At 39.5% G+C, this 18,405-nt stretch overlaps 1 protein-coding gene across 1 annotated transcript in view; it reads right to left on the reverse strand.

The window, feature by feature from the left end:
- LOC131052184 (uncharacterized) overlaps positions 1–16,834 on the reverse strand; it is a 59,386-nt gene extending 42,552 nt beyond the window's left edge. The window contains exon 1 of the mRNA XM_057986802.2: positions 16,392–16,834. Coding sequence (XP_057842785.1) covers positions 16,392–16,543 — 152 coding nt within the window. The 5' untranslated portion in view covers positions 16,544–16,834. The remainder of the gene's footprint in view (positions 1–16,391) is intronic.
- Between the last annotated feature and the right edge of the window lie 1,571 nt (positions 16,835–18,405).

Raw genomic sequence — 18,405 nt, forward strand, 5'->3', positions numbered from 1 at the left:
AGAATGGAGAAAAAGAACCATCATAAATGGAGGAGCAAAATGGCAAAAGGTACAAGTAGAACCTTAGAATTCCTCCTTCCTGATGATGTTATATGGACTGCATTGCTCAATGTTAACACAAATCAGTACTTTGTTCTTTTTAAGAGGGGTTCCATCTGAATCAAACTTTTGTAAATGGGCAAAACTAAACTTGGGAAATTAAAGCCTTGAGAGGTTTAGGAAAGGGTTAAGTTACCTGCAAATTTAAAAAATGTTGAGCATGCTCAAGCAATGTTACAATATGGAACATGGGTTATTTGTGGACACTTATGTTATCTACAAGCATGGACATTGGGTTTTCATCCCGAAGGGCCTTCCAGATCACGATATCCAATGTGGGTGGAGCTTCATTTTTTGAATCTTGCTTTTAGACCCTTCCTACGGGAACTAGTTGCTCAGCTGAGTAGGGTTATCTGGTGCAAGAATAACTCTGATAAATTTTCTAGCTTAAGGGGGTATCCTAAGGTTTGTGTAGAGATGGACTTAAATAACCAATTACATGAAAATATTAAGCTTATTGGACTAGGACTTGAGTTTTACCAGCTATTAGGATACCTAAACAAGCCTAATGCTTGTTTTTAATGTTGACAAAAAGATCCCTTAATAAGAGATTTCTCCGTCAAAAGGAACAGAATGGCTCAACCCCAAGTTTCAATATAGCCCAATCAACAACAAGTTAAGAACCAGCCTTTAATTTCTTTTACACCTGAAGATTCAACCCATGCCCAAAGATTGATTACTTCTCCTATTGATACTCATAATAATAAGGCCTCTCCTTACATTTTTTTTGTGATGGAGAATGGATGGAGAGTAATTAGAAAAAGAAAAGAACCATCTGAGTCCACTGTTAGGAAGAATGGTTTATGCTCTCATCAAATGTTTCATCACTCTTCTTCATAGCATAATCTTAAATCTGTGGATCAAATTTCTACCTCACCTTCCCCTTCTATAAGATGAAGATCTAGGTCCCCTTCTCCTACTAATGTTGACTCGGTACCTTTGATCAACCTCACTCTACAAGACAAAGATCAAGGTGCCCATATCCTACTAATTCTGATTTGGGTAGCTTTGATCATTCTATCTCAGTAGCTAACCATTACGAAGCTTTGTCACAAAGAAAGATTCCTCCATCTCCTCTTTGCCATGAATTTCAAAATTCTGTCTTGGAATGTAAGAGGGATATCTCTCCCTCACCACAAATATGGAGTTAAAGATGTAACTGTTACATGGAAACCTGATATTGTTTTTTCTCCAAAAAGTCAAACTTAATGGTGTCCATCTTTCTTCTTCTTTACCCAGTGTATGGAGAGATGCTTCCTTTCTTCATATGTCGCATATAGAAGGTAGGGGAGGGGCTATTATTGGTTTTGCTTCTTGGGTGTATAAGTTTGTTATTGATAAAGGGGAGGACCCTTCACACAATTGTGTGTGGGTCCTTACTTTTATCAAAGGACGACCCATTGGATTATGCTCTGTTTATGCTCCTAATTTGAAAAAGGACAGAAGTGAGTTATGGGATTGGATGACTAAAAACCATCCTAATATTGATTGGGTTATAGAAGGTGGTTTTAATATGGTGGAACATCAAAATGATTGAAGCTGGCCCAGCCATACCAAGTAGTGAGGAATTTGATATATGGTTATATTGCCGTAATACCATTGGTGTTACAGATCCTATTCACAACAAAAGTTTCCATCATTACAATAATTGGTTCACTTAGTCTAATTGCAGATTTGGGGAGGACAGAAAGCTTAGCAGACTAGATAGATTGTACATATCCCTTAATCTTCAAATTGTTCAAGACTCATCTGATCATTGTGTTAGAGTAGATTACCCTTCTACTCGCTCAAATCATTACCCTATCATTTGTTCTGTTACAAGAACTGATATGAATAAAGAGGACTCAAGGTTACCATACAAACTTAAACATTACACTTAAAACACCCATCTTGTGTGGCAGCCTTAATGGGTCTTTGTAATTCTACTCCTAAGCCAAATGAAGGGGATTCTCATAGTGTTTGATGGCACTATGTTGTTTCACTGTGTGCTGAATTTCTACGTGCCTTTCGAAAGAGAATGGTGTGGCAGTGAAAACGTAAAGAAGAATCTCTCAAAGGGTAACTTGAACACAGTAGAAAATTATTGAATCTCAGCCCAAATGATATCAATTTACAGACTTCTATAGCCTCATTAGAAGCTCAAATTCGAAAAATGGACAATTATAGGGGACGAGGAGCTAAAATCGGGGCCAAATTACACTAGGCTAAGGAGGCTCACAAGGGTTCTAAATACTTCTTCAATTTTCTTAACTATAAGCATAAGGAGTATATTGGAGTTATTCAAGATGAAAATGGTCATCTTCATACAAAATTGAAAGAGATAAAAGTTTTGTTTCAGAATTATTATGAGAAAGTTTTTAAAGAAGGTTCACATTGGCAAGATGTCCGACCAATTTTGGAAGATATTATTAAAGATCATATCCCCAAGAAATAGAATGCAGATTATAGTCAATTTTAAGATCATAATCTCTCCATTGAAGACTTAGAACATGCTGCATTTTCTATGGCCGCTAATAAAAGTCTTGGGATTGATGGGCTTGCAGTGGAGTTCTATCAAACTATGTGGCAATATACTAAAGATGATTTTTATGTTATATTTGGAGGCTTTGGAGCTAGGCTCATTAGTGCCTGATATTAATAGAGGCCTTATCAAACTCATTCCAAAAGGAAAAAATGAAAACACTATCTCGGGTTGGTGTCCTATTGCATTGCTTAATGCCACCTACAAAATTGTTGCTAAAGCAATGCTACAAGGATTAAACCTGTGGTGAAAGGCATTGTCAAACTAGAGCAAACAAGATTCCTTGGCGAAAATTTTATTCTAGATTATCTTATCCTAGCATGGGAAACTATAAAATGGGCTCAATGATCAAGTCAAATGCTCTCCTTGTTAAGTCGGATTTTGATAAAGCTTATGATAGAATACGTTAGAGCTTTATTCTCAAGATGTTGCAATGGTTGGGGTTTGGTCCCAAGTTATGTAAGCATATTGAAATGTTGTTTAAAAATGGCAATGCTCAGCTGAAATGTTGTTTAAAAATGGCAATGCTCAGCTGATAATAAATAAAGAGATGTCAGCCACTTTTCCCTTACAATGCTCAATCAGGCAAGGTTGTCCTTTGTCTCCTTTTACTTATGTTCTTGTTGCTAATGCTCTTTGTTATTAGCTAGAAAAGTAGAATCAAATGAATAAGATGGAGATTATCTCCATCCCAAATTATGCGGCTGTGATTAATTCTCATTTTGTTGATGATGGCATGCTTTTTCTTCAAAATTCTAAAGAGGGGATCGTTAATGCTATGGATGCCCTAATAGAATATTAAAATATGTTAATTTTAGTATTAATGCTCATTCAGTGTATATTCTATTTTAGACAGATCGTCTTCGATCTTCTCAGCAGTTTCTTATTAGAAACTTGCTATTCTTGTAAATATTTTTGTATTATTTATGAGCGTCTTGCTCATTCTGTTAATTCAATCAATTCTTTGAAATCCATTGCGTGTCTCGCACTGTTTTATGGTATCAGAGCCATAGGAGGAATTTTTTCGAAAGTTTTTTAATCCTAATTTCCAATTAGTGGAAATTTTCAAAATTATTTTCTGGAAAAATTTATCAAAGTTTTTTTTGGCTTCTAGGGTGGAATCGTCGGTTTTCGACCTGCAGGTTCGTCGTTTTTTTCGGCAACCTCTGTTTGCAGGGTCGTCGCGACCTGTGTTCGTGCAGGGTCGTCGTTTTTTTTCGGCGTCGCGTTTTATTCCGTGACCTGTGTTCTGGACCTGCGGGGTTGTATCGTGGCGTTTTACCGTCTGTAACTTCCGCGTCGCGACCTCCGCCTTCAACAACCGCGCGACCTGCAACTCTCTGTTCCTGGCGTCGTTCACCTGCGACCTGTTCCCGACGTCGTTCACCTGCGACCTGTTCCCAACGTTGTTAGGTGATTGGCAGCAGACTTCGCCTCTGTGCACGTCTGCAGGCTTCGGCGTCGTCACCTCCAGCGTCGCCACCTACAACTCGTCACTCTCTGCAAGCAATGGCGCCCACGACCTCTGCAATCTTCGATTGAGGTGTTTACCTCCAGTTTTTATCGAAATTCAATTTTTCTTGCAGATTCGTGGTGGTTTTTTCAAACCCTAATCTGGGTGGTTGTCCATTTTTTCTGGGTGTCTCGATTTTCGTGCCTCGATTTTCGAGCCCGCGGATCCAGATTCTGACAGAAGAATCCTTCTGCGTTTTTTGCACGCATTTTTGGGCTGTCTTTGGATTTTTCTGGGTCAGCCAGGAATTTTTTTGGGAAACGTGCAAATGGCTCTCTCACCAATCTGATGTTAGAAGGCAGTCAACGCTTTAATGGTCACAACTACAACATCTGGAAACAGCGTATGTTGACCATTTTTGAATATAGGCGTCTTGACCAGCTTGTTTTGGGAAAAGAGCTCAGTCTTGGTACACCTGGTGCAGATCAAGATAAGTTTGATGAACGCAATCAGGAGGCAGTTATGCTTCTCAAACTCTCAGTGACTGATGATCAGTTACCGCAAATTCCTTCCGGCAAGACAGCTTCTGACATCTGGAAGCATCTGAAGGAATTGCATGAGACATCCGACAAGAGCCGAGCATTCTTTCTAAAGAATCAGTTGTTCTCCATTACGATGGACGAACATATGTCCTTACAGGAACACCTCACGAGGACTAAGCACATTCGAGATCAGCTCGAAGCTATTGGTCGAACTATGGAGGAAGAAGACATGGTAGTAATCACTCTGAAAAGTCTTCCGAAATCGTATGAACACTTCATTGAGACCCTCAATATTACTTCCACTAATGTTGATCTGAAGTTTTCAGAATTGTGCACCAAACTTCTACAGCAGGATCGCTGGAAACAACAGTTTGGTAGTGGTACTACATCAGCCTCCTCGGAAAATGCCTTCACAGCTCAATCCTTTCAGAAGGATAAAGGCAAATTTCAGTCCTCTCAGTCTTCTCAACAGAAAGGCTCTTCTCAGACACAGGATGGAGCTAAGAAGAAGAATGTGCAGTGCAATTACTGTCACAAGTACGGCCATATGAAGAAAGATTGCCATCAGAGGCTCGCTTCTGAACAAAAGAAGCAGGGAAGGTCACACCAGAAGGCGCATGTTACTGAACATTCCGAGCAGAAGGAGTCTGCCTTTTATGCCTTTATGGCTAAGAGGTCTTCAGATCATGCCAGGTCTTCTACTTGGTACATCGACTCTGGTGCATCACGTCACTTTTCTCATCGGCGTGACTGGTTTACAGACTTCTCTCCTTTCAGTGATTCAGTTGTATTTGGCGGAGGTGAGGAGTATACAGTTGTTGGCAGAGGCACTGTTCAGATACAGTCTGGTGGTAGGACTCTCCTTTTTCTGAATGTGTCCTATGTTCCTGGAATGGAACTTAATCTGCTCTCTGTCAGCCAGATTATGAGGAATTCTCCTCAACTAGATGTGGTGTTCAGTGCTCACAAGTGCTCCATCATTGATCGGGAGACTCGTCTTACTGTTGCTGTTGGTCTAGAGGATCATGGCCTATATAGGCTTCTTGACACTGGTGATTCTCCTGAAGTGGCTCTGGTAGCTCGTGTTTCTCCTCTCAGCACTTTGTGGCATCAGAGATATGGACATCTCAACATTCAGTATCTCTCTCAGCTATCTCGGGAGGGACTTGTTTCAGGGTTACCTGATATTCAGACTCAACATCTTGGAGTATGTGGCGCCTGTCAAGCTGGCAAACAGCATCGGACTTCATTCACACATGGAAAGTCTTGGCGCGCATCTAAGGTACTTCAATTACTTCATGCTGATATTTGTGGTCCTATGAATACATCTTCTGTTACTGGTTGCAAATACTTTTTGCTTATTGTAGATGATTTTAGTAGAAAGATGTGGGTGTACTTTCTTAAACATAAATCAAATGTATTTAGTATCTTTCAGAAGTTTAAGTCCTTTGTTGAAAAAGAGTCTGGACATAGTATCATTACTCTTAGGACAGATAACGGGGGGGAATTTTGTTCTTCTGCATTCTCCAACTTCTGTGATACCCATGGCATCAAACGCCAATTGACTACACCCTACACTCCTCAGCAAAACAGTGTTGTCGAGCGCCGCAATTGTACGGTTGTTGAGATGGCTCGCTCTATGTTACAACACAGGAGTGTTCCGAATAAGTATTGGGCTGAAGCAGTGTTTACTGCTGTCTACCTACTTAACCGTTCTCCTACTCAGGCTGTTAAGGGGAAGACTCCAGAAGAGGTCTGGTCTGGTCGGAAGCCGAAGATCAACCACCTGAAGGTTTTTGGCTCTGTTGCCTATGTTTGGATTCCAGATGCTAAGCGCTCCAAGTTGGATTCCAAAAGTCAAAAACTCATGATGACAGGATACAGTGATCACCATAAGGCCTACAGACTGATAGATATAGACACTAAACGTCTTATCTTCAGTCGTGATGTTGTATTTGATGAAGACAGAGGATTTTTTCAGTCCCCTTCTTCTGAGCAAAGTTCTGAGGATCAGCCTCACAGTGTTCTTATTCCATTAGGTTCGCCTGATGGGAGGGATGATGCAGAATCTATTTTCAATGATGCACTACTTGAGTTCCCTCCGGAGAACAATCCTCCTCCTGCTCCTGATCCTGAGCCTCTTCCAGCTCCTCCAGATGTTCGCACTTCTACTCTCCGGCCTAAATGGTGGGCCAAGATCATTGGTGATCTCAGGGATAATGAGCTCATTGAGGGTAGAACCTCCCGTAATAAGAGCAAACAACAGCATACAGTCAATTTTGCTCTCATGGCTAACATACACAGTGTTTTTGAGCCTCAGACATACTCAGAGGCTAAAGGTATACCTGAGTGGGAACAGGCTATGGAAGCTGAGTTCCAGAGTCTTCAGAAGAATCACACTTGGGCCCTTTCTGATCTTCCTTCAGGGAAGAAGCCCATTAGCTGCAAATGGGTGTACAAAGTAAAATACAAAGCTGATGGAACCCTAGACAAGTATAAGGCTCGTCTTGTTGCTCGTGGGTTCTCACAGAAAGAAGGCATTGACTACGAGGAGACTTTTGCTCCTACAGCCAAAATGACTACCATACGGCTCGTTCTTGCCTTGGCAGCCCAGTTCAGTTGGAAAGTCCATCAGATGGACGTCAAGAGTGCTTTTTTGAATGGTGACTTACAGGAAGAAGTCTACATGATGCAACCCCCAGGATTCAAGGTTGCTGGTCAAGAACAGAAGGTCTGTAGACTAGTCAAAGCACTCTATGGTCTGAAACAAGCTCCTCGGGCTTGGTACATGAAAATTGATAAGTACCTGACAGATCATGGTTTTCAACGGAGTCCATCTGATGCAAACTTGTATATCAAGCATTCTAGTAATGATATTCTATTTGTGGTTGTCTATGCGGATGACTTAATCATTACTGGCAGTTCAGCACATTTGATCACTGGGATCAAACAGGATTTGTGCCACACCTTTGATATGACAGATTTGGGACTTCTACATTACTGCTTAGGAGTTGAAGTCTGGCAGACTGAGAACAGTATCTTTCTCTCTCAGTCCAAGTATGCCAGAAGTCTTGTGGACAGGTTCAGAATGCAGGATTGCAAACCTGCCTCTACTCCTATGGAACCTGGGCTCAAACTTTCAGCTCAGTCATCCTCACCAGTTGTGGATGAATCTCTGTTCAGGCAACTAGTGGGCAGCCTCATCTATCTTACTGCCACTAGACCTGACATCAGTTTTGCAGTGAGCTACATTTCACGCTTCATGACAGCTCCCAAGGTTGATCATTGGTTAGCAGCGAAGCGTGTGCTGCGTTATGTGAGTGGCACTCCTGATTATGGACTTCTGTACACTCGGAGTTCTGATCCTATACTCAGTGGTTACACAGATTCTGACTGGGCAGGTTCGATTGATGACCGTAAGTCTACAGCAGGGTATGTGTTTAGTTTGGGATCTGGTGCTGTCACATGGACTAGTAAGAAGCAGCAGGTTGTGGCTCTCTCCTCGACAGAAGCAGAGTATCGGGGAGCAGTTAAGGCATCTTGTGAGGCGGTTTGGCTTCGACGAATGCTTGCAGATATGCATGTCTCCCAGGCAGGTCCTACTCCTTTGTTCTGTGATAATCAAGGAGTGCTCAAACTCGCCAAGAATCCAGTCTTCCATGAAAGAACCAAGCATGTGGAAACGCATTGTCACTATATTCGACAGCTGGTTGAAGACGGATCCATCCAGTTGCTGTATGTTCCTACCTCGGAGCAGCCAGCAGACATCTTCACCAAGCCCCTTGGTCCTGATAAATTTGTAAAATTCAGGGGGTCTATAGGTGTAGTTAATAGATTGAGCATTAAGGGAGAGTTGTTGGTGTAAATAATTATTCATCATGGATATTATTACACTTACTTAAGTTTACTTAGGATAATGCATTTCATAGTAGTTTGGATATGAGACACTTGGGTGTTTGTACCACATTGGGATAGTGTGTGTAGGAGAAATTCCACCTCTTATGGTGTTGATCTTGTTATTACACTATCATATCCACTTATAGTGGAGTGATAATTCCACCTTCGGTGGGTGATCCACCTCATGTGGAATATTGTATTATTTCTCCTACCTACCCACACCTATTTCCTACCTACCCTTGTTTCTTATTGAGCCACATGTCATATTTGTGTGCTCATACATATCCCTAGCCTTGCCTATATAAGCAGGCTCATCTACATTGTATGTAACAACGATAATCCAGTTGATTGTTGATCATTTTCTATTGATGAGAATACAGTTTATTCTTGTCCATATTATGACTCTATCTTGTACATTTCATTGACCTCTTGATCTTGGCAAAATCCAACATGGTATCAGAGCTATTGGAGCTTCATTGATTCGTCTTGAAGAGGCATTATTGTGACGTCAAGAGGAAGATCTGAGGAGCATCGTCATTTGGAGGCGTCCTAGACCAGATCCAACCTCACCATTGCGTCCGGAAGGCCGTTTCCATGAATTTTGGTTATAAAGTTGGCCTATTTTGGTGAGAAATTTTTTTTCTCCATTTTTGCCTATATCGTACGGATTTCGAAATTTTTTTTTATTAATATTCGCAAAAAAAAATTTCGTTTTTTTTGAAAATTTTTTCAAAAATTCAAAAATCAAAATAAAAATCGAAAAAATTGAAAAGGCAAAAAAAAATCAAAAAAAAAAGAAAAATCAAATTTTGGGGGGTCCGCAGACCCCCCCCCGTGCCGATCGTACCTGCCTGCGCAGGTTTGCAGGTACCGCAGAACGTACCTTTCCCGACGACCGCTGCATCCGCTGGCAACACCCGCCGTACCCTGTCTGCGCGTTGAAGCCCGCGCCACGCTCCCGGCTCCACTCCCGGCAGTCTCCGGCAACTCCTCCTCCGGCGCCCGTCCATCCGCCGGGGCCTCCCCCGCAGCTTCCGGCACCGCGCCCAGTCTCCGCCACATCTCCTCCGCTGCGGCCTCGGCTCCAGCCACCAGCAGCTCCGCCGCCCGAGCTCAGCTCCGGCTCCTTCTGCCACGTCAGCACAGCCACGCGGACAGGACAAACAGACACATCAGACCCTCCGTACACTCCGTACAGACAGTCAGCCCACCCGTACAGACACACAGGAAGCCGTACGCCACGTCACCTGCTGAATCAGCTTGCCCAGTCAACTTTGCCACGTAAGTTGTCCGTACGGTACGGACGCCCAGTCAGCCAGAGAGGCGAAGTTTTGGCGACGGTCATACGGCCGTCAAATTTAACCCAATGACTTGCTGACGTCAGCGCCACATCAGCAGGGTTTGAAAATTTTTAGACCCACTCTCATTTGCATTTTTGATTTTGCAGTTCAACTTCAAATGGCCATAACTTGCTCATTTTTGCTCCTTTTTGGGTGCAATTTTTTTTGAAATGGGCTAGAATTTCGTGCTCTCTGCAGTGGTGAAAGAATTTTTTGATTTTGATGCACGGATTTTTCAGAAAATACAATTTTTGGTGACTGTCCCTGAGTAATCCCAGTTTTTGCAACTTCAGAGGCTTCGTTTGGGGTCATCCGACCTCCTTTTTAGGTGCCGTTTTTTTTGAAAGTGCGTATTTTTTCGTCTACTTTCACATGATGCTATCAGATTGATGTCATTGTAAGTAGAAATTGTACTTTCAGATCTTGGCCAATTTTGGCTCTCTTGGTACTTGTATATTTGCTTGAATCTCAGTTAGATTCATTGCACTATTGATTGAAGTCTCTTGTATCTCATTTGAGAAGTTGTAAAATTTGCATCATAAGCCCACTTTGCCTTGTTTTGCAAGTGGCTCATTGTAATCGCACTAAGTATAAAGTGCCAAAATCATCACTTTTGGGGGGGTACTTTGATTGATTGAATTTGGGGGGTGTCTCTTGTGTTTTTGTGCTCTTGTGTTCTTTCCTTTTTTTGCTGCTATGGGTTCTTCTAAGTTTCCTCTCTTAACTCCACATAACTATGCTACTTGGAAAATTGATGCATGGAGTAAACTTATGGAAAAAGGACTCACTCATTACATTGATGGAACTATTGTTGCTCCAGCTGATCCTAAGGCTGATCCAGTTGGTCACTTAGATTGGCTCACTAAAAATATCATGGCAATTGGTACCTTAAGAAAGTATGTATCAAAGGATCTCATTTTTCATATTGAGAAATGTACTTTAATCAAGGATGCTTGGCAAAAGTTTCAAGACTTGTATGGTCAAGTTGATGAGATTAGGGGATATCAAATTGATAGTGATCTCACCATGTTAGATCCCAAGAACTTTGATACTATACAAGATTATGTCACTAAGGCAAATGAGTTGAGGGCACAACTCAAAGATTGTGGCATTGATAAGAAGGATACTCAATTGATATTCAACTTGATAGGCAAGCTTCCACAAGAATATGCAGCATTTGTTTCTAGTTTCCAAACCCATAGGATGACAATGGGTTCAAGCTACAAAATGCCTACATTTGATGCTTTCAATGAAATGTTGATGATGGAACAAACTAAGTTGATAAGCATGGGCATTCTTAAGGCTTCTTCTAAGTCTCAAGCATTAGTGGCAAATCAAGGGAACAAAGGAAATCAAGGAAAGGACAACTCAAACAAGAAGAAATGGCAATCAAAACCTAAGGAAAAAGCACAATCTTCTCCACAACAAGGAGATTCATCCTCTTCCAAGAGAGATAATTCACCAAAGAGAGAGAGACCTACTTGTGCTTATTGTAAAAAGATTGGTCATGAGGAACATCGTTGCCATACTAAGAAGATTGATGAGCTCACACATATCATCAAAAAGCATAACATTGATTTGCCTAAAGTCTACAAGAAGGATGATTCATCAACTTCCACTTCCTCACATTCAAAAGGAAAAGGGCAAGCATTCATGGCTTCTACAAGTGGAAAAACTCACTCTTTTGGAACAAGAAAAGGACAAGCTCTATGTGCTACAACAAATCATACTTCAAAGAGATGGCTTCTAGATTCAGGGGCTTCTCATCATATGGCATCTTCACAGTCTATGTTCTCTACATTTGAGCCTTGCACCATGCCACAGATTTTGATGGGCAATCATACATACATGGATGTGATTGGGAAAGGATCTATTGACATTGGGGATAACTCCTTCAATGATGTGTTGTGTGTACCCCACTTGACAAACAATCTCCTTTCTATCTATCAAATCACACATGGCGCAACTAAGAGAGTTGTGGAGTTCACACCTGACTCAGTTTCTATTAGAGACATGGAGACTAGAGCTATCATTGCAACTGGGGTGGTTGATCATGCATCTCGGTTATACTCCTTTTCAGATTTTGTTGATGATGATGATTTCACATTTGATGATTCTACACATGATGATCATACTTATTGTGATGATTCAGATTTTGAGGAGAACTTTGGACACTTGAACATGGGGATTCTCACATGTGAACTCGTTCTTGAGTCTTGTATTTCATCTCCTCATATTGATATCACATCACCTATTGCACCTGATGATGCAGATAGTGCGACAGTTTTGCCTTCATGTGATTCAGTGCAGCAGGATATACATTGTCTTCCAGCTTCAGATTCATGGGATGATTACATGACAGATATTGCAGGTTTGTTTGTGGAATCCTACATTGCAGATTTGGGAGACATCATTGATGACATACATCTTCTCTTTGATGAAGATGATCCTTCTTCGATTGTTGCGAGGGCACACTCTGACCCTCTTGTTCATTCTCTACATGATCATTCTTTCGAGGTTGACATGATTGTGGATACTTATGTACAGCAGTTGGAGGAGGTCTCTTTATTCTTTGAGGAGACACATGAGTCTTTGGACATTGTTCTACATTCATCTTCACTAGATGTTGGAGTTCCTTTTTCAGCAGCGTGGAGCAGTTCACCACCTTTGGAAGGGGTATCTTTCAGCATCGACATGGGGACACTTGAGCAGTTTTCAGAGATTCCTTTCATCATGAGTTTTCTTCATACATCTTCCCTTCATGATTGGGGAGACTTCATGGATACACCTTTGGTTTTGTTTCTTCCTAAGGGGAGGAATGTTGTTCGACGTTCGTGGAGCAGTTTCTTCATACATCGAGCTTCTATCATTGGTGCAGATTCTTCATTGAGGGAGGATCACAGTTTGACTTCTCTTCTTCTCTCATATGGGGGGGACTTTTTCCTCACATGGGGTTTTGTTCCTCACATACTTCTTTGAGAGTTCTCTTGTATAGCTTTCATCTCTCTTTTGGGGGAGGGTTTTTTCCCATTGGGTTTTTCTCTCTTTCCCCACTTTGTGAGAGATTTCATTGCATTGGTTTGCATGCATTTGCATTTGTTCATGGGTACCTAACATGGCCTCGTAGCCGGGACCCATCTTGCATTGCTTAGTTGCATTGTAGACTTAAGTGCATTCCCCTAAGTTGCACTTAAGGGGGGGTGTTGGTGTAAATAATTATTCATCATGGATATTATTACACTTACTTAAGTTTACTTAGGATAATGCATTTCATAGTAGTTTGGATATGAGACACTTGGGTGTTTGTACCACATTGGGATAGTGTGTGTAGGAGAAATTCCACCTCTTATGGTGTTGATCTTGTTATTACACTATCATATCCACTTATAGTGGAGTGATAATTCCACCTTCGGTGGGTGATCCACCTCATGTGGAATATTGTATTATTTCTCCTACCTACCCACACCTATTTCCTACCTACCCTTGTTTCTTATTGAGCCACATGTCATATTTGTGTGCTCATACATATCCCTAGCCTTGCCTATATAAGCAGGCTCATCTACATTGTATGTAACAACGATAATCCAGTTGATTGTTGATCATTTTCTATTGATGAGAATACAGTTTATTCTTGTCCATATTATGTCTCTATCTTGTACATTTCATTGACCTCTTGATCTTGGCAAAATCCAACAAGGGTAATAGAATATTAAAATATGTTAATTTTAGTATTAATGCTCATTCAGTGTATATTCTATTTTAGACAGATCGTCTTCGATCTTCTCAGCAGTTTCTTATTAGAAACTTGCTATTCTTGTAAATATTCTTGTATTATTTATGAGCGTCTTGCTCATTCTGTTAATTCAATCAATTCTTTGAAATCCATTGCATGTCTCGCACTATTTTATGCCCTTAACCTTTATTGTTTTGTTTCTGGCTCTAAGTTAGCCCATCATAAAACTGAATTTCTCATGATACAAATGGATCCTATTCCTTCTTGGATTCCTAAGGAATGGAAACAAACCAAACATGGGCAGATTTCTCATTATCTGGGCATCCCTTTTGGGTTGGGCATTCCTCTTTCTGATTTGTGTTAGTGATTTCTTAATAAAGTGAAAATTATACTATGCACTTGGGAAAACAAAATTTTATCTTTATCTGACAAAATTCAAGTTCTGAATTGCACATTTTTGGCTTCACATGTATATTACTCCTCTTGCAAGATGCCTTCTAAAAAAGGTTATGATGACCTTATTAAAAGTGTTCCCCACCTTTTGTGGTCCAACTAGAGTGGTAATGCTGGCTTGTACACCTCCTAGTTACATTGTATCCAACTTAAAGCTAAAAGTGGATTAGGCTTGATGTATCCCAAGGGGGTTGCTTGGAGGTGAAAAGGATAATTAGAGCTGCTAATGGAGAAGAACCTTGAAAAAACTCGGTTCATTATCATATTATCCAAGCCCCGGTCAAAAGAAAATGGCAAACTGTAATGTGGGTGATAAAATTTGGATGGCTCCTTCCTTTCATATTAAAGCTTCATTTCCCTTGCAGTCTATTTGGAAGGCATGGCAGCAAGTGTGCAAATACTTGAACTACATGAATTACTCATTACAACATGTATTCAGTTTTGGTTCACATCTATTTGGTGGAACAAAGTGATTCAATATCAAGGTCAAACTCTTGCTATTTCCTTTCAAAGATATGCTTACTATTAGTATTTATCAAGCAATGAGTCCATAATTCAGAGACTTGTCAGATTTTAATTCTCTAGAGTGGGATATCTGGCAAAACATTAAGAAGAACTTTGGTTTAAACAATAGGTGTAAAGGGTTTGTCATTTTTGTGAATCTCTAGTTCCTATAGACCTTGTTATGAAGCTTTGCACTACATTGAAATATAATTTCTCTAAGGTGGTGGTGGTTAGCTGATCATCAATTTGGCTACTTCCCTTTAAAAAAAAATCTATTTAATCTCTTGCCTTCTTTGCCTTTAAATCCTAGATTGAATCAAAAGTGAAAATGTGGATTCCAAGAAAAGACCAGGAAAAAGTTTGAGTGCTTGCATTTGAGGGTCTAAGGCTGAGGCTGATGCTCAAATTTTGGCTTGAAAAGTTTTACATTTCAAGCTGCCCGTCAATGGCAGGTTGAGATGTATGATAGTTCAAACTTCAGCCAAATAAATGTCCATTTTGCCATCAAAATGAGAGTCTGAAACAGATTTTTGGGACTGTGTGGACAAAAAAATGGAATACTATTTTTAATTATATCCCTACCATTTTTTATCATGTTGTTCTTGGAAACAAGCAATTTTGGGCTTAAGCCTTTAGAAGAATATTGTTGCTAATTTTAGGAAGCAGATTATTTTACTTAACATATGGAAAAGTAGAAGCATGGCTGTTTTTTTAACCATGATGTTCATAAAGAAGGTGAAATGCTAAGGTTTTACTCTAATATTATTTTTCAAACTGTTTTTCTGTGCTCTCCGCTGAAAGGGGGTCCCAAAAAAACAAGTGAAGATCAGCAATAATCTGGATAGGATCAAGTTTTAGTTGTTACAGCTCCATAGAAATTATACTTTATGTTCAAAACAGTGACAACAAATGTTGAAATTCAAAATTTGAGGGTGGTCCTCTTTTGTCATGGTTTTATTCTCCCCTGGAGCTGATCTTGTTTCAGTCCATTTCTTGGATGTTATGGACAGCTGTATTGTAGTGGTCATATGCTCCTCTGGAGCTGTTCTTGTTTCAGTCATCTTCTTGGATGCTATGGACTGCTGTATTGTTATTTCTGCTGGTTCTTATTGGCAATTGTTTGGCTGCCTTCTATAATGTAATTCTATTGCCTGATTCAATATTAAAAAAAATGCCATTTTATATATGGTGCATAGATGGACATTCAATTCCTACTTATGCACTTTTTTTATGCAATGCATGGATGGACTTTCTATTTCTACCACAAATAGAAAACTGTCCGGTGGACATGCGCTTATGCCCTCACTAAAGACAATTTATTTATCATTAACCAGTGAAGCTCAAATGCTAACCCGAACTCACTAAGAAATCGATGACCAAAAAATTCTGTAGAGAAATCTCCAACCAAGGAAAAAGTAATCCTAATGACAAGAGGATTACATCTAATCACCGACCAGGATGAATCACAACAACTTCGCTAAGCTGCAGCGATCCAATAATTTAACCCTTGTATACCCAGCAATAGAGTTTATTCGCCTAATTAGGCATAGGCTTCAGACAGAACACTAAAAATCATCAGAATTCCTTCTATTTTCCTATTGTTTTTACAAACCATTTTCAATTGGGTGTGAGAAATTCTTCCTGTTTCACATGAAATAGCTTCAATTATTCTTTTTTTTTAAACACCATAAAATTCCTAAGAAAGCCAGAAGTGCATTTCTAATGGCCCAGCATAAACTAACATCTAGATTTTCCTTTTTAGATGTCAATTCAAGAAGAAAACAAACAATCCACTAAAGAAATAGAAATGGGCGCGAATACGGAATGAAAACAAAAGTAGAAATGGAACCTCTCAGCAAGCTGGAGGCCAACTTGAAAGCCAATGGCTTCGATCCGCCTGGCAGCAAGCTCCTGCTTATTGCCATAGAACCTCCCACAGTATGCAGACACCATCTCCATCATGATGCTCTCCAAACAGCTCTCCGACACTTCCCTCACCATTTTTTCCCTTTTATTTTATTTAGCGATAGATACGACTTCTACCTGATTTGCAAGCCTGTTTGATGTAAGATCTTCACGCCCTTGCCTTCATCTCTGTTTCTCAAACCTAACTATAATTTCCAATTTTGAAGGAGGTTCCAAACTCAATGCTATGCTTCTGTTAAGCTGAAATTACTCGGTCCATTTACATGCCCAAATCCTCTGTAATAATATATAATGGATAAATCGCTTTAATCTTTGCAGGCTCTTTTTCTCCTTCTTGTCAAAATTGAAACTTGGGAGACAGAAAATAAGAAAAAGGAAGTGAAAACTTTATATAATAGGTTTTAATTTGTATAAGAAATTTTTTAGAGGGAATAGTAAATATATAGATTGATGGTTGAGCTTTTAAAGAATTATTATTACAACGATTTATTAATATTTGATTAATTATAAATAATATAAAATAAATAAATATTTATTTATGTATTTATTATATTTAATCAAATATTAATAAATTGTGAAAAATAATAGATCTTGTAACTGTGATATTTTTAAAAAATGATCTTATTTAAATAGTCATAAATAATGGAAAATAAATAAGATGTTGAATTTACATTTATTTTTATATTCAAATTAAAAAATTATATGAAAAAAGAAGTTCATCTAATATTGGTCAATCTACTAATATATACACGTAAATAAAATATTTACACTATTCTTCAATGTATAAGTTTGGATGTATGACCATCTATTTCAAATCACAATGTTATATACATAAAGTTTAAACATAATTTTACAATAGCTACAAATCTTTAGATTCAACATAGTAATTGGGATTTTTTTAATCCACAATATCCAATTTAAAGTCTACAATCATTTTAATAAGATTGTACATTATAAGGAATTAACTCAAAAAAGACCAAAACCATTTATATTCTACAATAGTCCAACATTTACAATAATCTTCATGAGCTATACTCTAAACTTGCCCACCAATATTAAATTGTCCCTAAGAACTAACATTAATTGATATTGTTGTAGTCCAACCTTGATTGTAACAACAAAAATATAGTAGATTTTGATGGCTCTGTGGGCGAGGAGGTTGTGTCGAGCTAGGGCAGTCGTGCCCTAGCCTCTTACCATATTTGTTGCTTGCTTTGCATGAGTGGGGGGTGTCTATGCTTATTGGGGATGCTTTTTTTGTTGTTTGCATACTTTTCCTTGTCCTTGGAGTGTGCAGGTGTAATGTTGAAAAAGGTGAATGATGGAGATCTAGAGGAAAGCTTTTCTTCCCTCCAAGGAGAGATGAAAGTTTTCCTTCGGATTTCCCTTCAAACACTTTTCACGCATTACATTAGAAGAGGGGGGGGAATGCACTAGATTCAACCTTCAGAGAAAGAGATTGAATTTTGAGTGATGGTATGTTAATCCCCTCTTCTGGAATGAGATTTGAATTGTGTACTTATGACCAAGTGAAAAAGCAACAAAGATCTGATTATAACTCGAGATAGAAGCGTAGGATGAAGTTGTGCACTTGGATCTGGCAATAATCTGTCGAGATAAAGCAGCCCTGCAAATTTGAGAAAAAGTTGCCTAGACCGTGGCGGGAGTGTACACGATCCTCCGAAAAATCTGTGAAACGAAAAGGGTTTTTCCACCTCTGCAAATGGAGTCCAAATCTGAAAGTACAATTGTGCACCTGCAACCTACACACAAAAAAGAGAGGAAAAGGGGTTGGGATTGGGGGTTTGCCTTCAAGTCAAACCCCAATTTTGGAATTAACCGAATGATGAAAGAAAGTACTTGCAAGTAAATGTAAATGAAAGACTGAAATGTAAATCACCTTAAGGGAGGTTGTGATAGAAATGTTGATAGAATTG

The sequence above is a fragment of the Cryptomeria japonica genome, chromosome 2, assembly GCF_030272615.1.
Source record: "Cryptomeria japonica chromosome 2, Sugi_1.0, whole genome shotgun sequence".
NCBI lineage: Eukaryota > Viridiplantae > Streptophyta > Pinopsida > Cupressales > Cupressaceae > Cryptomeria > Cryptomeria japonica.